Source organism: Lithobates pipiens, unplaced genomic scaffold, assembly GCF_037356315.1.
Source record: "Lithobates pipiens isolate NorthernLeopardFrog02 unplaced genomic scaffold, aLitPip1_a1.2 Scaffold_10, whole genome shotgun sequence".
In the NCBI taxonomy this organism is placed as follows: domain Eukaryota; kingdom Metazoa; phylum Chordata; class Amphibia; order Anura; family Ranidae; genus Lithobates; species Lithobates pipiens.
The window spans coordinates 203,080,303-203,104,927 of NW_027507686.1; the positions used below are offsets into that span (position 1 = coordinate 203,080,303).

General features: G+C 42.6%; 1 protein-coding gene across 6 annotated transcripts in view; it reads left to right on the top strand.

The window, feature by feature from the left end:
• Positions 1–24,625, top strand: part of METTL15 (methyltransferase 15, mitochondrial 12S rRNA N4-cytidine) — a 456,062-nt gene that overhangs the window by 320,671 nt on the left and 110,766 nt on the right. For all 6 annotated transcript variants that reach the window (XM_077460855.1, XM_077460858.1, XM_077460854.1 and 3 more), the window contains exons 4-5: positions 2,345–2,536; positions 8,746–8,924. In XM_077460855.1, coding sequence (XP_077316981.1) covers positions 2,345–2,536; positions 8,746–8,924 — 371 coding nt within the window. The remainder of the gene's footprint in view (positions 1–2,344; positions 2,537–8,745; positions 8,925–24,625) is intronic.

Below are 24,625 nucleotides of genomic sequence, written 5' to 3' on the forward strand. Positions count from 1 at the left end.
GACACCAACCCGATAGAACAGCTTTGGGATAAATTAGAGTGGAGACTGCAAGCCAGGCCTTCTCTCCAACATCAGTGCCTGACCTCACAAATTTGCTTCTGGAAGAATGGCCAAACATTCCTATAGACACACTTCTAAACCTCATTGACAGCCTTCCCAGACGAGTTGAAGCTGTTCTAGCTGCAAAGGATGGGCTGTCATAAAGTCATAATGCAATGTTCAGTGTTGCCAGCTATAGCTGGTGGCACTGATCATTCGGGAAAAATCCAACAGGACTTTTGAACACAAGTTGATCCATAGTCAGCTTGCCCATACATGGATCTAAATTCATCTGGTCCCTGGTAAAGCGGAGGAAGCTCCATGTATGGCTGGCTTAACTCTTCTGATAGGGAAGGGTTGGGTTTTTGAACTGGTTGTAAAAAAAGTATACCGTATATACTCGAGTATAAGCCGAGATTTTCAGCCTCTTTTTTGAGGCTGAAAGTGCCCCCCTCGGCTTATACTCGAGTCACCGCTGTCTGACTGCCCGAACAGCGTGTCGAGCAGACAGACAGCGGCCATTCTACCTTTCAAAAGCCGCGCCTCCGCCTGTGATAGGCGGAACACTCAATTTCCCAGCAGTCAGTGTTCCGCCTATCACGGACATCGGCTCATCCTCGGATGAGCCGATGTCCGTGATAGGCGGAACACTGACTGCTGGGAAATTGAGTGTTCCGCCTATCACAGGCGGAGGCGGAGGCGCGGCTTTTGAACAGGGGAATGGCCGCCAGGGCGCCGACGAAGAGCGGCGATCCTGGCATGGGACGACACGGAGGCTCGGGACGGGACGACACGGAGGCTCGGGACGGGACGACACGGAGGCTCGGGACGGGACGACACGGAGGCTCGGGACGGGACCGGACGGAGGCTCGGGACACAGGTAGGCTGGACACACAAGGCTGCACGGACACACACACACACACACACACACACACACACACACACACACACAGGGATGGATGGATGGATGGACACACACACACACACAGGGATGGATGGATGGATGGACACACACACACACAGGGATGGATGGATGGATGGACGCACACACACACAGGGATGGATGGATGGACACACACACAGGGATGGATGGATGGACACACACACAGGGATGGATGGATGGACACACACACAGGGATGGACGGACACACAGGGATGGACGGACACAGAGGGATGGACGAACACACACAGGGATGGACAGGCATATCTCACCCTCGGCTTATACACGAGTCAATAGGTTTCCCAGTTTTTTGGGGGTAAATTGGGGGCCTCGGCTTATACTCGGGTCGGCCTATACTCGAGTATATACGGTATATGCTAAAATTGTATTATCATTTAAAAGTTAGCGTTGTTACAATATGAAAAGGACTCGCTTAGCCTTGTTGCCTTGTGTCATGCAATATTTTTGTGCTGGACTAATGCCTGGAGCCCTAGTTTTTTTGAAGCACAGTCCGATTTTAGTGTTGCTGTAAAACTTTGACAACAAGATTAACTTGCTATTTACTAAAAATAAACCAATAATCACATTTTAAGTTTCAAACCTTGTCCTAAAGCTTTTTGATGACTCTTTGATGAGAGACAGATGGGAAATTATTGCTAGTCTCCCTAAGCCCTTGTACACACGGTCGGACATTCTGACAGCCAAATCCGTTGGATTTTGTCCGACGGATTTTGTCCGTGCATACACACGGTCCGGACAAAGTTGTCAGAAAATCCGATTGTACATAACGTGATGACGTTATTTTGTTAGGACGGGACTACGTTCACGCAAGTAGCCAATAGCTTTGGTCTAGGAATTTGATCTGAGCGTGCGTGGCACTTTGTCCGTCGGAGTAGGCTACACATGATCGGAGTATGTCCGATCGGAGCATTTTGTCGGAAAATTTTACGGACAAGCTGGAAAACTTGATCCGTCGGATACTCCGCTGGAAACAGTCCGATGGAGACCACACACAGTCGGATTATCCGACAAAACGTTCCGTCGGAATCTCCAACCGTGTGTACAAGGGCTTAGAAAATGCTAGTTGGTTGTGGCTTACTGAAATTAGCATGCTGTAAACGAGTGTCAGAATTCTTTACTTCTTTACCTGTTTCAGGTCAGTGTCTAAGAAAGCTCTGAAACCATAGCTTTACAGCCAAGCAACTAGCATGATCCAAAAGAGTGTTTAGACAACCTTTGTCCTCTCTCTTTTAAGACATTGACAATCCTCAATACAGATATCAGTACAACCCTCAGTTATATATTTTTTGGACTTACACTGTGTGCTAACAATATATTTTCTCTCTCTGATTTATCTATACGTAGGTATAATATACAGCCACTTTTAGGAAGATTTAGTGAATGTGAAAACCTACTCCTTTCTGAGGGAGTCCAACCTGGGACATTAGATGGAGTTCTTATTGATGCTGGATGTTCTTCTATGCAATTCGACACAGCAGAACGAGGATTCTCTCTCAGTAAAGATGGACCCTTAGATATGAGAATGGATGGTGACAGGTAAATAAAAGTATCAGCATGGGAGCTAAGAATTTACAGTAAAAAAAAAAAGCTTATTTTGTGAATGAAAGTTTACATATTTTTCAGTTTTGAATACGGTGGGGAAAGACTGAACCCTATGTTAGGTTTTTATTGCTATCTGAGTCCTCATTAGGGGCCTAAACTCTGTGTGTTTTGTAGCCACCAGGACAGAAAGTATGCATCCACAACTTTAAGACTGTCATAAGAACAGGAGTAGAGGGGAAATCTTCCAGTGGGGACATCGGTATAGTCAGAATTTTGTAAAAATCTTGAAGAGGTTTCATTTCATTCAATGTTGTGTCTTCTGGACAGGAAGTTAAGAAGAAATGGTTTTACTAGTCCATACATAACATGGAAAATACAATTTAGGGGAACACACTTGTTAAACATTATACCACACTGATGGGATACAGCCTACTTCTGATTTTAATCACAGTACTGATCCTGTTCAGTGGGCCACCTGTTTTATGAATCGCTATGGGAGCTGGTTATCTGTTTTTCTAGAACTTCTAGTTTATGAGCCCTCAATTATACTGGAAGTACCTAACTCTACCCATCTGAAAATACGCACATTACTATTCCAATCATGTATGCCCTAGGTCCAGTTATAATTATTCATCTAAATAGTCAGAAAAATATGATTATTTCAGGGATCGATCCCCTCTGCAGTCTATGGAAAGATGCTGCTCTTATGAAGAAAGAAGGGGGTGCTCAGACAGGCAAGTCTACCACACAGATGTGTGTTGTGTTGCGGTGTTCTGCGTTATCAAAAATAGCCCAGTTAAATTTTTTTCATGCTTTGAGATGCATTGAAAACCCATTCAAAATCAATGAACTGTATTTTTGCAACATGCCTGAATGCATGAAAATACAGCCTTAACACATTTATAAATGTGAATGAGCCCTTACAACCCCTGCCACTACCACTCTTGCTGGACACATTGGTCTGCATGAAATTGGGGAAAAACAAAACAAAATAAAGACATGTGCAATAAAAAAAAGCCTTTTAATATACCGAAAATATTACAGGTAATACATATTTGCAAAAATGGTCCTTTATAAAGATCCTGTCAACAACTTAAAAAACTGAAGATAAAAGCATAGAAGAATCAAATATAAGTGCTCGGAAATTTGACTAGTCGGTTCCCTAGCTCAGCCTCCACCCTCCTTTCACATCATAGCTCTCCCCTATACTAAGAATGTCTAATTAATATCTGTGCTGGCCAGTGTCTTCAGCCACATTTCGCCTGCTGGCCAATGTCTTCAGCCACCCTTCACCTCCCTAAATAACCTTTTATTTTGCTGCTGGGGGATGACAGCTGTGAATTTGCTGGGGCTACTGACATCACACCCAAGCAAAAAGTCTCAGCTTTTCGATGTCATGCAAATGCCTGTAATATGGTAATTGTACACACAATTCATTTTATGAAAGATCTTTGTTAACATGGTCTGGTGACAGGGTCTCTTTAAGTGTTGAATCAGGCAGCCTGGGACACCGAATTAAAACCCCATGACGGGAGAATATTATTAGGTGTGCTTAAAATTTTAACAAAATTATATAACTTTTTTGAGCCAAATATTCTTTATTTGAATGGTTTAGGTAACTCTGGTCTATATTTTCTATACATTAGGAAAAGTATTGAAATTCTAGTAAAGCCTCCTTTTGAATGTTTTTCATACAATTTTACATACATAAGAAACCTCTCTTCAACTCTATGTACAATAAATAATGTTCACACATTCCACGCAACTTTTTGACGTTCTAATTCTGCTGGTTAATTGACTAACAGCCTGTCATTTTTAAATGCCATGGCTGACGTTAAACACCTAATAGTTTTCACACAAGTACATCAAAACTTTTCATTAAAAATTGTTCTTTTCTATTTAATAAATACATTTCAGTAACACACATGGGAAACTTTCTGTACAGGTCTCATTGTTGGAAAATGATGAAGCCAATTTATAAGGTACATATCATGAGCAGATATAATGCAGGAGACAATTGAAAAATAGCAAAATTAGTAGACTGCTACAGTCAAAGTCCAATTATAAAGTTTTGTTGAGGAAAGAAATACCTCCTACTTTTTCTTCATATGCTGAGAACAGAGAGTGTGTAATAAATGTTATCTTAAATTCCTCCTCCAGAGTGTAGGCTGCAAACATAACAAAAATAGTCAATCGACCAAGCTTTATTCCTGCAAGTACATCAGACAAATTCTCTTAACACTTGTGAGAATATAGACACACATTTAACCCTTGTTCTCAAAGTAGAGGATCATCAATTCTAAACCTATATCTGTATTTTTAACTGCTCCCAGGGATTACTATTGTATATAGTATTAATAGGTACGGCAAAGGAAAGATGTGAAATGCATTTAAAGCAGACCTATTTGGGCTCCTTCATACTTACACTTTTTTCCTGCTTGGTTACCACTTGGGAAAGAGCCTTAAAACTCATGCCTTCTCTAAAGTGTATGTAAAGCTATTGTTGTCCTTGGTCTGTTCGAGTGATCCCCTTCACTTCTTATCTTAGACACGCTCAAAAAAAAGTGAGTAGAAATCTCCCTACAGTTAGGGGTATTCCCCTTTGACAGTTGTTATCCTCTTAGATGGCTGGTATGAGAACAGGTGTCTCTTTTGAAATGATTGGAAGCATTGTTGTTGAAAATTAAGGCTAACCCAGACACCTCTGGGGTCACAGTGGGATCAGCAGAGCACAAGCTTGCCACATTTGCTGACGATGCCTTGTCTTTCTTTTACTAAAACGCGTCTAAGAAAATGGGTTATACCCCTTTCACACAGTTTTGAGGCTTTTTCATGCTAGAAATATCCTCTATAAAGCACCTGAAAACTGTCTCCCATTCATTACAATGAGTGCTTTCACACTCAGGCAGGGCGGATTGGGAGCGCTATAAAATGCCCCTGCCCATTGAAATGAATGGGCAGTACTTAAAGCGCCGCAAAATAGGACTTTTTCCCTTTTTTTAAGGTCCTGTGACCTTAAAAATGAGCTATGTCATGTGACCTTAAAAAATTGGCCCCACTAGCGCTTGGAAAGCGCTGCTAAAACGCAGCTAAAGCACTGCAAAGACGACTGGTGCTTTAGCGGCACTGCAGCATGAAAGAGGTCTGATTTTCTCTATTAATGTGGCAAAATCAGAATGTAAGACTATGGAGGCACCCTTCCCTTTTAAATGGCAGACACCCCACTTGCTTATGTGGGAATTAAGTTGACTACTAGGATACAGGATTTATTCAAGGTAAATTTTTCACCACTTTTAAAAGGTATTAGAGAAGATCTGAAACAATGTGAAAAGTTGCATTTTACACGGTTGGGTAGGATAAATATTGTGAAGATGGCAGTTCTCCCGATTCTTATTCTCTATCCACATGCTTGACATTAAAGTACCCAAGTCCTCCTTTCAACATGTAAAACGTGAATCTTTAAGATTTGTTTGGGGAGGAAAATCCCCCAGGCTTTTATATAATCTTTTGCATATTACTAAAGAGAAAGAGGGCCTAGGTCTACCAGATGTTTATCTGTATTACCAGACTAAAGCACTGGTGAGGATTGTAAATTGGAACCTGCATGTTCAAGATAAACTGTGGGTTCCTCTAGAAAAGATAATGGCAGACCGAAACCTAACCCATGCCACCAAGGATCCCCAACGAGCACTGGGGCCTTGCTAATTCAGTGTCACCCCTGACCCAAGCAACATTGGAGATCCAGGACCGATTAAATAAAGAAGGTAGTTTTTCTTTTAGACAGTTAGTACCAGAACAGGTGTCTCTTTTTCAAGATTTACCTTACCTTTTGTTCTGATGACAGCTTTAAAATTAAAGCTGAACTTAACTTTATCTGAGCACAACAAATGAAAAATGTTATTTGATTCATGTTTAATATTTAAAGCAAACTTATCCATCTATCCATGTCTCCATGATTAATTTTTTTGAGAAAGTAATGTTGATTGAGAGAGTAAAGTTCTGCTTCAAGAACTTTCCATCACTCCTCTTCTGCCTCAACGACAGTGGACAAGAGGACAAATAGAGAGTTAAATTTCAGACAGCAATACAAGCCTGCCAGAGGTGCTTCTCTACTATATATGAAAATTTACAAAGAGTCTAACCCTTCCACAAACTAAAAACATACAGTTTAAGCATAAAAAAGTCAGAACAGCCTCCCCTCTATTTTCGACAACATTTTGTCCTGTTGCCTTTGATGACAAAGCACACCTCTTGTTACTCATAGCCAAAATCTTTTTTTATTTAGTCACTCGTGTTACCTTTTTTTGGTGTCTGATAGATTTTTTTAATTTTAAATTGTTGGTAACCCCAATCCCTGAAATTTCATAGCAGCTTTGACATGTTAATTTAATTTCAAAGGTTATTTGCACTATTTAACATCTGTAGCTTCCAATTATGTTAAACACCTGGTGTTCCTGCCATTAAGGTTCTTCTCCAGAAATGTCCTGTCATAGAGTAACAATAGTGTGTCTCTACAAGTGGCGATTTCAACACAATTTACACATCCATGGTCCACTCATCTTGTTGCCATTAGAAAACCTGCCCTGAGAAATGCCATGCAGCAGTCCCTGAAATGCTTGACAGTCATGTAAATCCTGGTGAAGATGAATTTTTCAGCTATGTTCATAAATACCTGACACAGGTGTTTCAGCTTTAAATTGAAATGTTTCTGGCATTATTTTAAGCTCGTTGAGCTGCTTTGGCTCACACTCCAAATAAAACCAGAGATCAAGGCAGATTACGCTGAATAATGGTCAAAAAACAAGCCAAATTTTGAGGAAGGCACATCACCATTACATTAAGTAGTCAGTCAAGTTGAGTTACCAAAAAGTGTAATGCCGCGTACACACAACTGGACTTTCCAACAGAAAAGCTCAGATGGAATCATTTCATTTGATATTCCGATCATGTGTAGGCTTCAGCGGACTTTTTTTTTTTTTTTCAAAAAGTCTGACGGACCTAGAAATAGAACATGTTTTAATTCTTTCCGATGGAATCAATTCCTATCGGGAAAACCGTTTGTCTGTATGCTAGTCCGACGGACCAAATACAATGCAAGGGCAGCTATTGGCTACTGGCTATTGAACTTCCTTTTCTAGTCCCATCGTACATCATCGCGTTAGAAACTAACGGACTTTGGTGTGATCTTGTGTAGGCAAGTCCATTTTGGAGGAACTCCATTGAAAAGTCCTTCGGAGTTCAGGCCGATGAGAAGTCCGCTCGTGTGTACACGCCATTAAAAGTGTGCACAGCTGTTCACTAATACCTTACTACATGTGAAGCAACATATGAGGTCTGATCGTGTGTAGGCAAGTCCGTTGGGTCGGAACTCTGTCAGAAACTCCGTCAGAAAGACCATCAGAGTTTATTCTGATGGAAAGTCTGGTCGTGTGTACGCAGCATATGCGTGTCAAATAAAGCCAAATTATAGTAGAAACTTAAGAATAAGGACTCTTTATTGAATAAGACAGAATAGAACATTTTCAAGAACAGAACTGAACAGTGATTTAGCTATTAATCTGGCTATTGTTACACAAAAAAAATAAAAATAAAATCCTAAGCAACAAAAGTTTTGGCATGGCCCCTACTGGCATAGACCTGCCATTTTTGCTTTTTGTTATGTTTTCAAGGTGCACCTGTTACTCTGTAGACACCATTTAGGACTTTCTGTGTATTAGTCACTGGGATAATCCAACCAGTATACATTATTGCTTCTCACCATTTATACATGCAATTATTTTGTCCATGACCACAACTCAGTGAGCTGCAATAAAGGAGCAGTTATTACACCCTGACCCTATATATATATGTGTATAAATAACCATGTATTCCATATATTCATGAGACCCCCTTGGCATATGTAGATATAATTTTTATTTTATGTAAACAAGGCAGCAAATTTATCATTGTGATGATGCAGGATCTGAAAAGTTCTGATAGACCAACATATGAACTTTAAAATAAAGTTAACAGAGGTGATTTAGAAGCTATTTCCAATCTCACAAGGCAGCTTCGAGTTATTTTAAAATCTCGGAGGCACGCCTATGCAGAGTGTGTATTTGTGTGTGTTTTTTTCCTGTTTCTTGTGTCTCTGCGCTATGAAGCTTCACCTCTTGTCAATGAAAACCGACGTCAGAGAACTAATTGGCTCTCCTTGTGCGTAGGTATCCTGACATGCCCAACGCCGCTGATGTTGTGAATGCTTTAGATCAACAGGCACTTGCGTCTATCCTGAAAACATACGGGGAGGAGAAACACGCCAAGAAAATAGCTTCAGCCATCGTACAAGCACGTAGCATATACCCCATCACCAGAACTCAGCAGCTCGCAAGCATTGTTGCAGGTACCCTCATTAATTCTGCGCTGTGTCTGAAAAAGAAGAGAAAAAGTATATTAATCCCCAAGGTCCCAAAGGGATCTATTTGTCCTGGAAATCATTCAGGATTTAAGCCTGTCTGTTCCTTTTTGATGTTAAGCTTTGTTAATTTTTAATTTAATTTTTTTTTCTTTTGTTGGTTGCCGTCCTATTTTTTTCTTTTGTTTTTGCTGCAGCATATTTTACTGATTAGTTTAATTATTGATTGCTCATGAAATGATTTGACGTAGATGCACACCGAGACAGTGTAGGCAGTCGCAGGAACAGATGGGGAATCTTGATCGTTATGGCTGCTGAGAACTTACATTTTCACTGGTGGCTCAGCCTTGTCATTGTTTTTTTTTTTTTTGATTCGTGATTTATCATTCAAGTAAAAGGACAAGCCTTGGCCCTGAAATGAAATATGACTGCTACATCCAGTTGTTGCAGGAACCAAACGTGACTCGACCGTGGGTGGGATCCCCATATCTTGACGTACTTATGCAGCTAACAATAAGCAGAACATAAATTAAAAGCTTTCTTCCTTTTCTTTCTTGCTATCTATTTTATCTATCTATCTACCTATCTATCTATCTATCTATCTATCTATCTATCTATCTATCTATCTTATCTGTCTATCTAGCTATTATTTTTGTAGCAGGCAATTTTATTATTTGTTTGGTTTTGAACCAAATTCAGCTGTATATTGAAATAATTAACACAATTAATAGCTTTGAGGGCATTTGACTTTCTGTAAATATACAGCAAAGGCTCTAGTCATACAATCTGCTTATAATAGAAGGTAAAGGAAACAACAACTAATTATAAGAAACAAAAATAAGGTATAATGTCAGTCACTAATATTTTGAACCTAAAATGGACACCTTTTCCTGGCTAGAAAATAAAAAACAGTAATAGGTCTAGTTCAGGGGAGTTATTGATTGATGCTCAATATTGCAGTAAACTCCGCCCCCTGCTGAACACAAAAATCAGGCACCAAAGACCAATCCCTGTAATTGTCAAAGTAACAGATATTTAAGGCTCATTATATCTTGGGGAAGTTATGGGTACATTTGCTGTGTCTTCAAAGAATATCTATGGTCAAAATGTAAATCCCAAAGTTTTTAAACCTATGTTTGTGAACAATTCCACACACTGACTTCTTTGAATTGCACGACATATATTCACTATGCCCTGTGAGTAGAAACTACTGTGTCACACATTTCACAGAACCTGCCTTCTGAACTACAAAGGAGGAGTTTCAGGGTCTGTCAGTACAGAAATCACAGCTTGCAGGCAGCAAGGTACAATGGGATACAACGTCTCTAGAAATCAAAAGTAAACAACAGAGGAGAAGCTGCAAAGCATGCAGTAAAGTCCCTGCAGGAAGACAGGTAGCACTCTCGACATATAAGACAATTTTTCAATTAAGCTTAAATACATAATAAAATAAACACTGTTTTACTATTTAACAAAAACGTGCCTCTAAAAAATGGGTAAAGGATGCGCTAACCAATTCTTCGAGACTGCCGCACCTAGGACTCCCTGAATACCATGAGATGGAAATAAGTGAAAAATGAAATAAAGTGTGCTGGCTCTGAAAACCTAGATGAGCTCAACATAAAGCTCACAAACACAAATACTGGTGCTCTTTAAAAGTGTGCACAGCTGTTCACTAATACCTGGGAAAAAGTAGAGAAAAAACTGCGCTGTCTTAAGCCCCGTACACACGAGAGGACTTATGTCCGACAGACTTCCGAAGGAGTTCCGTCGGAGTTCTGCCGGAGTTCCGACGGAGTTCTGACGGACTTTTCGGCGGAGCGGACTTGGCCACACACAATCACACTAAACTCCGACGGATTCTAACGTGATGACGTACGACTGGATTCGAATAAGGAAGTTCATAGCCAGTAGCCAATAGCTGCCCTAGCGTCGGTTTTAGTCCGTCGGAATAGCATACACACGAGCGAATTTTTCGAAGGGACCGGGTCCGGCGGAGTTCCTTCGGAAAAATTTGAAGCATGTTCCATATTCTAAAGTCCTTCGGACTTTGGCGAGTCAAAAGTCCGTTGCAGCCCACACACGATCGAATAGTCTGACGGACTCAGTCCGTCCGACTTTGGATGTTGAAAAGTCCGCTCGTGTGTACGGGGCTTTAAAGTGATAAACAATAGCTGCCAGCCCAACAGAAATATGTAATCATGTGAACAAATGGGAAAGTGGTAAAGTTCAGCGCTAAAGGTGAAAGTGAGATTCCCCCGACGGGATCAAACTAGTAACAAACCTTTACTCATGTGCATAAATCATGACAAATACATTATTACAATATATTACAATATTACTCTAATAAACAACAATAATGATGATGTTTACATAAACCAACAGTGCATATATATATAAGAATGAAAGTCCCTAAAGTGACTCCAATATATAATAAAGTGACTTGCGAGATAAATCTGTAAACTAGTTGTCTGTTGATAATCCACCACCAAAAGGAAAGAGGCTTACCAGACAAGTTGAACCCAACTAGGCATACGCCTGATGAGTCAACAGAGCTTGTGGTGTAACACACCCAGCGAAGAAAATCAGCATACATGGTTTCCGTGTAGACGAATCAGGCAGGGGTCCATCACAATGTATAACATCAATGGGTATCCACCAAGGGAACAGTGACCAAAGATCAAGAATGTATCCTCTCAGTATTATATATGGTAAAAGGAAAAAAATTGGGCCACATAGTGTGATTCCATTAACATAAAAGGCATTTTATTGAAATAAGTAAAATGGTTACTCACATTTGAGAAGGCATTAAAAGGCATGCAAGTAAAATCAAATATCGCAGTGGCATCAGCAGAGCCCATCCCAACCGGTTTCATCTCAATAAGACATCATCCTGTCAGGGGAATCTCACTTTCACCTTCATTTTTAGCACTGCGCTTTACCACTTTCCCATTTGTTCACTAATACCTTACAACATATCAAGCAACACAACACCAAGAAATTAACACAATATGAACAAACTTAAATTACCAGTAGTGGCATGTACAATAACATGAGTGAAAGTACATTCAAAATAAGTTAAAAAATGTATATCTGAAATATACAGTTCCAAATGGTGTAAAGAGCTAAAAGGATGCTATTCCAAAAACTTCAAAGTGCTGCAAGCATCACCATCGTGCTCAGAAGATAAATGGGCACTTACCAGACCTCAGAGGTCAATAGGCATGTGTACAGCCATAAGCTGAAAGGCATCGATCTGTATCACCCTCTCTATGGACCCTGGACAGTCAGAGGCTTGCGGCTCACAGGTAGGAGTAAAAATGAAAGGAATGCATTATCCTTTAAAACTTGTGTTTATTAAAAATAAAAGAATCACACTTACAGATAGATTGCTTGAGTCTAGCACAGAATCTTGTGATGGCACAGCCGCCTGCAGTGCGAGCCTTGCGCTCTGACATCACAGCTGACTTTGCCCAACACATTTCCCCTCAGAAGGTGACAACTGGGATTGGAACATGTGAAGTTTTTGGAATAGCATCCTTTTAGCTCTTTACACCATTTGGGACTGTTTGATTAAACAACCTGCAATAGAGTCAGATGAAGCCCACACACGATCGGAATGTCTGACAGAATGATTCCGTCTGACCTTTTCTGCCGGAAAGTCTAGTTGTGTGTACAGTGCATTAAGAGCACCAGTATTTATGTTGCGCTCATCTAGGTTTTCAGAGACGGCATACTTTTCAAAGATGTGCCTCTGTCTGGAAGTCTTCAAAGCATGGACTGTGGGTGGCCACTAAATTTTTTTAAAAAAAGCAACGATGTACTAACTCCTATAACAGTTTAATCCATAATTGGATATCTGTTGTTATCCTGGATTTGTCCAATTTTTTAACTGCTGTATTGTTCTACCTGCATCCATGTCTGTATTTAAAAGTTAAAGTTAAAATAAAATGTGTAAAAAAAAAAAAAAGCATTGATCTAGAGCTTGTCTGCCCAAGCCATCACAAGCAGAAGCACTAGAATAAAAGGTAGTAAAATTGGCTTTTGGTCTGGAGATCTTATAGGCCAAAAATATGGAAAAAAAGAACAAAACATAACTTTTCTATAATTATTTGAACATGACTGTATTTGTTATAGCAGTAGGGCTTCTCAGTACCCTTTCCATTTTTACAGAAATATATTATTAATAATAATAACATTATATCATGCAGTGTCCCATCCCAACAATATTATAATCAAAAACAGTCAGAATGAATCATTCCTAGTGAAAAAAAATGGGGGGCCTTAAAGGCTTTGTACTAAGGCAAAGGGAATAGAAAGGGGGAAAGGATTAGGCAGGCTCTCTTGATCAGATCACTCCCCAGGATGCTCAAGTGGCTGTGAGGCCAGTAGCGTCTGGTCTCTGCAAATAAAATAGTGAGCCCAGATCTTCCAATATTTGTCTGCTTGCTCAGCTCTGTTTGTTGAATTGTTCAGGGCTCTGCTGATCTATTTAAAGCAACCTCACCAACAAAAAACTCTGGCTGCTTTTTTTTTTTTTTGTAAATGGTTTTTATTGAAAGTTTTTCACAAAATTTTACAGTACAATGAAGGAAAAGTCACAGATAATTCTCCCATGATGTCACCGTATTACATAGCATAGTACAAGCATAAGGTAGGGGAGAAAAGAGAAAAGGCAATCTGGTGGGCATACTGTAGGACAAAAAAAAAAACAAAAAAAACAAAACAATAACAAACAACATAAAGAAAAAACTCGGAAACAATTGGTCTGTCATATGCCCAAAAGAGAAAGCTTAAGTGCATAAAAGTAGTAATGCAAGTCACAGAAAAATTAGTACCCTGTAACAAGAGAGCTGAATACGAGGGTAAGAGTTCATGGCAGGTGGGAACTCTTATACCATGTATTCCAGATTTTCCAATTGTTATCAAACTGAATTTTTTTCCCCATCCTGAGGGCTAGGACAAGCTCATAGGAGTAATGTAGGGATGTAGTCAACCAAACCTCAGAGACACTGGGGGCTTGGTCATTTTTCCAGAATCTAGCTATCAGAGACCTAGCCCCCAGGAGGATGTGGGAAATAACAATTCTGAAGTCAGGTGGATATCTATCAATACCTAAGTTAAGAATTGCCAGGCCTGGTTCGGGGGTAGATAGGAAACCTGTAATCTCTGAGATAGCTCGAAAAATAGCATTCCAAAAGCTTCGGAGATGCTTACAAGACCAAAAAATATGCAGTAAGTTACCCACCTCCCCACAGTTCCTCCAGCACAAGGGGGAGGACTCCGCCAGGCCAAATTTCGAAATCCGAAAGGGAGTGAGGTACCACCGTAGGGCAATTTTCTGGGCAAGTTCCCAGTGTCCAACACACCGAGAGGCCTTATAATTAGCTTTGAGTGCCTGACACCATTGTGCCTCAGAGAATGCGCGGCCTAAGTCCTCCTCCCAGCGCAGAAAGGGACGAGATTTGTTAAAAACACATTTCTGCTGTAGAAAGTTGTAGAATAGGGATATACCTTTAGATAAGGGGGGATCAGCAGCAAGAAAACGCCAGAGAGGTTCGGCTACTGGAACATTGGTGACTCCACCGCCCCGAAGCAAGTGGGCTATTTGGTAATATTTATATATGTCAATAGGTTTTAAATGGAATTGAGTCCTCAGGGATTGGTATGGAACCATGGAAGGGCCTTGGAAAAGATCTTGCAATGATAGCAACCCCTTCCGGACCCAGTCTCTGACGGAGAAATTGGGAATTAGGAATTCTAAGGATATTAGAGGGATAGGTAGGGATACTGATTTGTGGGTCGAGGGTGTGGATTTAAGAAGATCTCGCCAGGCCTGCAGGGAAGCGCAAACCGTGAGAGGAAGGGACTGTAAGGGCCAGGGTTTAATCGAATCAGTGAGAAGAAGAAGTTTTAGGTCTTGAGTGGGGGTAAGAGCTCGTTCAAGGCAGCACCATTTCGGCTCGCTGGTCGAGTTGAACCAATGAGATAGCTGTGCCAGCCTGGAAGCAAGGTAATAGTCCTTGAGATCCACCAGCCCCATACCCCCAGCCAACCGGTGCTTCAATAAGAGTGATCTAGAACATCTAGGTTTTTTAGAGCTCCAGATGAATCTATTCATCAAGAGAGTGAGATCATGGAGGTGTTTCCTGGAAGGGGGAACGGGCAATGCTCTAAATATGTACAAAATTTGCGGGAGTAATAACATCTTGAAGGAGGCCAGCCGTCCCGACCAAGAGAGTTCATATTTAGCTAGTCTGTTGGCCTCCTTCGTAAGTTTATCAATAAGAAGAGGAAAGTTAGCCCCCGCTAGTTGGCTCGCGGATTTGCTTAGATTTATGCCCAAGTACGGGATGGTGGAGTCACTCCATTTATATGGGAACATGGCCATCAATCTTGCTCTGAGGGAAGGACTAAGGCCCGTCTCTAGTATTACTGACTTAGAGAAATTCACCTTGTAGTAGGAGATTAGGCTAAATTCGTGGAGTATCTGATGAGCCTGTGGTAGGGAGGAGGATGGGGAGGTCAAAAAAAGGATGATGTCATCAGCGAAAAGGTTAATTTTGTGGGGGCTCTCTTGCGTAGATATGCCTGTGATTGAGGATTGGGATCGGATTTTTTCTGCAAGCGGTTCAATAAGCAGATTAAAAATTGTAGGAGACAATGGGCATCCTTGCCTAGTGCCATTAGAGATGGCAAAGGGCAACGATAACATATTGGAGGTGAAGACCTGGGCAGAGGGGGCCGAATAGAGGGCGAGGATAGCTGATAGAAACGGTCCACCGAAGCCAAACTTCCGAAGGACCTCCTCCATGTATCCCCAATGGATCCGGTCGAACGCCTTCTCCGCGTCCAAAGAGAGGAGCAGAGAAGGCGTTCGACGGGCCTCCGCAAGCTGAAGAACCCCCAAGACGCGTCTAGTGGCGTCCGAGGTTTGCCTGCCAGGAGTAAATCCCGACTGATCTGGGTGGATCAACCGGGGGACCAGGGGGAGGAGTCTTTGGGCAAGAATTTTAGCGTATATCTTGACGTCGGTATTAAGAAGGGATATGGGCCTGAAGTTGGAGGGGGTGTCAGGTTCTTTACCAGGCTTAGGAATCGTAACCACATAGGCCCTAAGCATCTCCGGTGGGAAGGAGGCAGATGAAAATGCTTCCGCATAAGTTTCTGAAAGCACCGGGGAGAGAAGGTCTGCAAATGAACGGAAATAATCATTAGTCAGGCCATCCGGTCCCGGAGATTTACCCAGGGGAAGGGATTGGATACACTTTATAATTTCCTTAGGTGAAATAGGAAGGTTTAGGGATGCCAATTGTTCTTCGGTAAGGGAGGGTAAGTTAATAGAGGAAAGAAAGGATCGTATACTTTCTGTCGTGGGCTGGGGCGTCTCGGGATCTAACTTCAAATTGTACAGAGAGGAATAATAAGCAGCGAAGGCATCCGCAATCTCTTGCGGATTAATCCTTTTCTGCCCATCCAAAGGGTGGTAAACATAGGGAATCTTGGCCTTAATTCTAGCAGCCCTCACTCTATTGGCGAGATATTTGCCTGCCCGGTTACTGGAGGAGTAGTGTGACAGCTTCAATGTGTGTACATATTTATCATACCTAGCCAGTAATAGGCGGCGAAGTTCAACACGGAGCTGGGTCAATCTGTGAGCCGTGTTGGAATCCGGCGCCAACTTGTTGGAAGATTCCAAAGACCGAATGTCCGCCAGAACGTCATTCAGTTTTTGGGTTTTAGCTTTTTTTATCCCTAGATGAGATTTGGAGCATTATGCCCCGCATAAAGGCCTTGTGGGCACACCAGAGGGTAGTGGGACTCTGCACAGAGTGAGCATTTAGTTGAAAGAATTCCGTCAGATTTTTGGAAATAGCAGCAACATGCGAGGGATTTTGAAAGAGTTGAGAGTTTGCCCTCCAGACATAAGCGGAGCGCGGGGTGTGTTCCTCCATCACCTCGACAGAAACAGGAGCATGGTCCGACCAAGAAATATCGTGGATGGTGGAGGAAGACACCGCCTGCAACAGCAACCTGTCCACCAGGATCAAATCTATCCTGGAGTAAGTGTTGTGTCTCGCAGAGTGAAATGTGAAATCTCGTTCACTCGCATGTTGGCACCTCCATGCATCAAAGACATCTTCAGCAGCAAGTAGAGGCTGAAGCCTCGGCAAAGGCTGACTCGCCCTGGACGTGGTGTCCAGGGCGGAGTCGACCGTTACATTGAAGTCTCCACAAACCACTAGAGACCCTTTACGACATTTGTTAATCTTACGAAACAATCTGTTCAAGAACCTTAGCTGGTGTACATTGGGGGCATATAAATTAACTATAGTATAGGGCCTATTGTTCAGTACAGCTAATAAGATTAAATACCTCCCATCAGGGTCCATAATAGCATCAGTGAGGGAGAAGGCTACTGAGTCTCTGATAGCAATAGCTACCCCTCTTTTCTTCTCAGAGGCAGAAGCCAGGAAGATGTGTGGATAGTTCCTGTGCTGGAAGTATGGATTGGCTTTGTCAAGAAAGTGAGTCTCCTGAACACAAAGAACGTCCGCATCCAACCTCTGAGCCTCCTTCCACAGAGAGTTCCGCTTGACAGGATGGTTGAGGCCGTGCACATTAAAAGAGACGAAGTTAAGTGGCATTGAAGGTGGCATTTAGATGCAAATGAAAAGGGAAGTGGCCAGGGGCACAATGGGACCTCTGGGCTTCCAACAAGACAGGCTTCCAAGGGTAGGCTGAATAAGGCAAACATGTATCAGGGCTGGGCGATGCAAAAACACATGAGCAATGACAGACCGAGTCAGGGCTGCAATGGTGCAGCAAATAGGAACAATAAAACAAGAACCAAAAAAACAGAACAGAGGTAAGTAAAAAAGGGAATCTCTGATGAGATCCGAAGGCACTATAAATGCCCATTTACTTGGGGGGTAAAGAAGAAAAAGAGCACTGGACGACCTCCAGCGGTCGGGAGATCAAAAACAAATAACAGGTTTCAGCAAAGTTCTCAGGTTGGTCTGGCTTTGGATTTCTTCCGGCGTCTCCTCTGAACCACCTGCCAGTCTCCTTGGTTCTCCAGCCGGCTGGGAGGAGACGACGCCGACGGCTCCACCGGCTCCTCCGGGATGATGTCAAGGGAGCGCAGGAGATCCAGCCCTTCTTGCAGTGTCGAAACCACCGAGGATTTTCCTTCGTGAGAGATAAGTAGTTTCAGAGGGTAACCCCATCGGTAAGGGATTCCGTGATTCCGCAGTGCTTTAGTGACAGGAAGAAGAGCTTTGCGTCTCTGAAGGGTGAACTGGGAGAGATCAGCGAACAGTTGCAGGTGGGAGAACCTCTCTGGGAGCTGGGTCTCCTTCCTAAACGCTGAGAGCAGTTGTTCCTTGGCTTGGAAAAAATGGATCCGCAGGAGAACATCCCTCGGAATGTTGTCAGGCAAGTGGGACGGCTTAGGCAGCCTATGGATACGATCAATAGTCACATCCTGATCCGATAAATCAGGAAGCAGGGTTCTCATGAGGTCCTGGACGTATGGGGCCAGCTGGGCAGGGAGGACAGTTTCAGGGACCCCTCTGATTTTTACGTTATTGCGCCTGGACCTGTCCTCCAGGTCCGCCATCTTGGATTTAAGCCAAGCGATGTCTTCAGATTGATCATTGTGCGCGTCAACCAGAGTGTTATGGGCAATCGCAAAGTCCCCCATTTTTTGTTCCACATGATCTAGTCTGCCACCCAGTACACCTACTTCAGCTTTAAAGTTACTGACACATTGCATGAAGTCTTTATGAAGTGATGCACGCAGAGAGACTAACATGTCCTTCAGGGTGGACTCAGAGACAGGCTGATTAGTAGCAGGGAACTCAGCTATATATCCATGCAGTTCTCTGGTATCAGCAGAGGAGTTTTGTTCAGCGCTCACCTGCAGTGCCTCTTCTGAGAGCCTTGGCCTGGACTTTGCTGGGCTGCTGCTAATCGGTGTGGACGTCCCTGGCGATCCCCTTCTCTGAGCAGCTACGTGCGTCGGACTGCCCGAGGAGGCCGACGAGCGACCCGGGGAGGAGCGCGTGCTGCCGCCGGCGCCATCTTGGCCATGATCGCGGGCCGCGGGCGGAAAGAAATCCGGCAATTTCTTGGGCTGCCCGGACCCTCTCCGCTTCATCGGCATCTCCGGAGGAAGAGGAGGCTTTCCGGAGCGAGGTAAGGTGTGTTCGCCGGTCCAGGGAGTCCGTAATGAGGATCAAATCCCGTCGCTGGAGCGGAGCTTCTCTCCTATGCTGCCATCCACCAGCGCGCGGTAGCCACGCCCCCCTCTGGCTGCTTTTATTAACAATTTTATCATGTGATGGATAACTTGTCAGGAGTTATCAGGCGGATAACAGAAGAATGGAGCAGGAGACCGCTATGGGACAGAGTGCTTTTAAGAGCGATAACAAAACACTGCAGATATATGTGCCCAGCTCAAATTTAATGAATCAAGTTTATATCCACTTTAATTTATTTCATTAATTCAATTAAAAAAATTAAACTAATATATTTTTTATAGATGCGCTACACACAGAGTGAAATAATTCAAGCATTTATTTATTTTAATTTTAAGGATTATGGCTTACAGCTAGTGAAAACCCAACATTCAGTATCTCAGAAAATTTGAATATTACATAAGACCAAAAAAATAAATAAACTTAGGCTATTAATTACTGCATAAATGCAATGTGGCATGAAGGCGATCAGCTTGTGGCACTGCTGAGGTTTTAGGGAAGCCCAGGTTTCTTTGAGCTCATATGCATTATTGGGTCTTGTGTATGTTATCTTTCTCTTCACAATAACCCACAGATTCTCTATGGGGATCAAGTCAGGCGAGTTTGCTGGCCAATAGGGATGGGCGAATGATTCGGCTCGAGCATGAGTTTGGGCTGAACATTGGCTGTTCGCACGTTCGACGAACACCTGAATTATCAGGGAGGTCGACCGTTTGTTTGGCCTGCCGAACAACGACAATGCACTGTGCCGCCACACAGTGCATTGAAAGCCCTGATTGGCTGAAGCAGTAAAAAGTTTGCCCAACCAGGGCACAGAGCACTTTTAGAGCCACGATTGGACGTTGTCATGATGACTCTACCCAATCATGGCTCATTGCTCTTAGTCCCGTCCCACACTATAAAATTATTCTTTCAATAGTGGCCATTTTGAGTATGATGTTGGCATGGAGAGAGATATAACAGGGCTCTATTGAGTGCTACTAGATAGTGTACTATAGTTATCAAAAATAAATGTAAATGTAGATTACGAGCGAAAGGGTAGAGATCCTTAATAGTTTCTGTAACAATAAGGGGATCTATTGGACAGCAACCCAGACCCAACTGAAGCACAGAGAGCTTGTCAATTCTAAATTGGGAGGGAGTCAGATTTATGATGTTGAACTGGTCGTGTTGGGAGTGTTGGGTGAAGGAAGCGGGCGGTTTGAGGACATACATGTCTAAGTTGCTCTGTTGCTTTTTGTGGTCAATTCAAATTCAATCTTCATTGGATTTAGTGCTTTTGTTAGGAGTGGAGATTTTTGGGATAGTGCCATGTAGGGTAGAATTGTTTACATTCCCACCTATTGAGGCCTGATTTCCTGTTGTGGTTGGTGCTTGTTGTGCTCGTGTTGCCTTGGGGGGTCTTAGTGAATTTTTTATCATTTTTGGAATTCATGGGAGGAGTCCCAACACCAAATCATAATCTTTTTTGTGAAGAGTTTGTGTCAGATGCAGCTGTGGGACATGGATTTTTTTGTTGGGAAAGGGAAAAAGACAAAGCGGTATTGGATTCAACATCTGTAGCAGAATTGTGGGTGTAATTGCCTCGTGGGGGTCCCCTTCTACCGGGGGGTTTTTTCCAGACCACTTATAGGCATAGCTTTCAGAGAAAGACAATTTATCTTTAGTGAATTTGCCCTGTTTTAGCTATTATCTATTTGTTCATTAGTGCTAATCAGTCCTTCATCTCCTTCTATTTAATAGAAAACTTGGAAATACTGCTCAAATGTGCAAATTGTGTAATGAGCCGTTCAGTTTCACCATCCAGTGTGGTTATATCATTTGTGTATTGTATGATGAGTGATCTCATCATTTCAGTACTGCAATTCATGAATGTCTTTTCCCAGGATTTTTTAAAATCCAGTGACAGATCTTTAATAGTAGGGAATATCTATACTTTTAGGCCCATTGGGACAAGTGTTTTCAGTGATATATAATTTGAAGTATTGTGCCATTAATGAGCCAGTGCAAGTGCGATTTGTGTTTCAATAAATTAAACATCCTGTTGAAAAAATCTTTGAAATCCTCATCTGTTTTATGGCCACTCAGACAAGAGGTCTGTATGTTGGTCATAAACCCTGCCCAATCAGTTCCGAGAACGTCCATTTCTAGTTTAAGGCCTTAATATTTGAGGCTATACTCAAAAATTATTTATAATTGTTTCAGATGTTGGTTCTGAGGTTGAGGAAGGCAGGAACAAGCGGGTGTACATGTCACTTTCGTATCCTCTGACGAAGTCCTGCCCATAGGGACATAACGTGTATGGACAGAAGTCACGTGACGTCACTCGTGGCCATTGTTGCTTTTGTTACATACGCTGCATACACTAGGCACTTGGTTTAAGTGCTATCTTTGTAAGTTTTTAATTCACTTATTTTATTATTAAATGTTGTTTTCTATGGAGAGCACTATGTATTGCCTTTTATTTGCATGACCCATATGCTATGGGATCTGTGATGCCAATGGTAATAACCGCCCATAAGAAGGATTATTTTGGATTTGCCACCTGGTATATACCCTGTTCAGGAAAGTGTGTCTGATCCTTCAAAATTAAAGGGTCCATTCCGTGAGGTGAACAGCCACTATATGAAGGTTTGGTGAAGGTTTGGTGAAGGTGAAGGTTTTCACTTTGGTGAAGGTTTTTTCCCACAAAGTCACTTGCATGATTTATCAGTTCATCACTGAAGATCTCCCTGATTGCTCTTCATATGAGTCATATGGACATTTAATATTTTGACGATTTAAAAAAAAAAATTTAATATTTTTTTTTTTATTGTATTAAGCGCTGTACTACTGTTTTTTACATTTTGTCTCAGGAACATGAGCCTACAGAGAGGGCAGAACATTGGTACACAAATTGGCAGTCATGTTCTTCCAGCTACAGCCTATTGCCAAGTTGTCTCCAGTGGTAATGAGGATGGAGGAGATGATGAGGTCACTGACCCGACTTGGGTGCCAAATAGAGCAGAGGAGGAAAGTGAGGGTGAGGCACAATCCCAATGAGGCAGCTATTATGGAAGAATAGAGAGCAGCTGTTACGTAACATCTGGGAGAGCCTGACAAGTAGAGGGAGACCTCTCATACAGCCACGGCTCAAGGACAACCGAAGTTGCAAGTGGCCGTGAGAGCACGGTGAGGTAAGAGTGCCTGCAAAATCCTCCGTTGGTAGTGGTAGCAGATGAGTAGCAGGAATAGCGGATGCAGGTGTGCTGTAGATATAGGACAGCAGATGCAGGTATGCTGTGGATGCAGGACAGCGGTATCGGAGCTAAACAGGCTGGAAGCAGAACACTGGAGCAGAGTCAGACAAGCCGGGTCATACACGGAGGAGGATCAGTCTATCATAAACAGCAGGCAGAGAATAGTCAGAGTTCAATCCGGGATTGGCAACCGGAAATCAGGCAGACAGACAGGCTTAATCAGGGTCAAGGCAAGCAAAAGGTCAGGACTGGAGATAGCAGCATGGTCAGAAGTCAAATACTGGATCAGGTACAGGCACAGGATCAGAACACAGGGTAAAGCTGCAGATCAGACAGCACTGCATTAGTGCAGCTGTTGTCCTTATAAAGGCCTAGTGCTAATGCATGTGCCAGCGTATGCGTAACTGCTGATCATTCCCGCGCATGCACACACATGCGCCTGTGCCTAGCCTGGCAGGCACCTATTGGAACCTTTTAGAAAAATATTAAGCCGCGCTAAGTGCACTATAACAAAATAAATTGACAATGTAGATACAATATTGTTCTGCCCCCAACCGGTGGGGGAGCAAACAATATAAATGTTATTCCCTGCCACACCCTCGAGTAGGCAGACCACAACTTAGTGTACAAAAAATATAAATCAGGTGATCACATCTAAAAACACCCGTGAACTGAGAGTCTCTAAACACGCACAAAATGATGAGCAAATAGATAAAAGAAGAAAAAGTCCAGCTGTAATGGATTAGATACAAATAGAATCCTCCATAAACGGAAAGTGTTCAATCCACCACCAAATATCTGAAGTTACTTCTTACCGGAACTTCATGATCCCCCGTTACAGAGGATCACGATGAGTATACAAATATAAAGTTGTCCCCCACTTCAAAGGAATCCTTCCTGTTCGCCTTATACCACCCTTTCCATGTACGAATAGCTGGATGCGTTTTTCATGGGATACCTCTCACATATTTGGAAGGCTCAAAACGTGCACCATGGAAAAGAAAATAGGGCTCCAATAGTGTAAAAACCCTTTATTACAAAAACTTAAGAATATAAAATAACACTTACAATGTAATTGAAGTTTCAAAGCCTTAAGTCCGTCGCGCCGGCCGGACGCACATGGACAAACCCGTCCTGCCTGGACACTGAACACGAAGGTGATGTTTAGCGTGACGCTCATCCCTACGCAACAAAATTGCATCATCCAGGGGCACGAGCGGCACACCATAACACCTCCTTTTATAATGCCACTACCCCTCCAAGCCTCACTCTGGGTGTGCTATTTAGCTATAGCACACCAATAACAACAATATTGTATCTACATTGTCAATTTATTTTGTTATAGTGCACTTAGCACGGCTTAATATTTTTCTAAATTGTCTATTTCTGTAATATGTGATACAGCTAAGCCGCAGCTGAATTCAGTTTTTTGGTATTAATTTGCCACATATTGTTTATTCACCTTTACCTTTTTTACCTATTGGAAACTGCTTGTGCACACACACACCCACATCTGACTATTGTGTCCCTGGCAACAGCCACCCTATTCCATCGCATTGTGGAACTGTTATCTCCCGACTCACTTCCCACAGCTCAGCTGTATGTGCAGCCGATTGCACTGTTGCAATTTGAAAACTTTGTCTCAAGCACATCAAATGTGGCAAAAACACCAGCCATTTGGGTACCACATGCTTCACATGGCATTTGGCCTTCCACCACTTAGCCTGTTGGCAAGAACACCTGAAAGCCAAACAAAAGGGACGCAAATCGGTTCATTCTTCTTACTCACGTCAGTCTGCCCCCACTATACCTCGTGACCTCTCAGCAGCCTCCACTGACGGGGATGATGGTATTGTGCAGGGTGTCCCAGGTCCTTGCAGCATATTTGCCAGCAGTACACCACCAGCTGTACACTATAGCCGGCAGATTTCTCTGCTGCAGCGGAAAAAATAAATACAGTCACTGTCACCCACATGCCCAGCGTCTAAATGCAAGCTTGTCAAAGCTGCTGGCTCTACAACTTCTGCCTTTACGTCTGGTTGATTCTGCCCCCTTTGTGAATTTGCTGAATGTGCTGCACCACAATGGCAGGTTCCCTGTCGCTATTTCTTTTCACATAAGGCCATGCCAGCTCTGTACCATCACATGGAAGGCAATGTTGTAGCATCATAGGGCAAGGCATATAGCC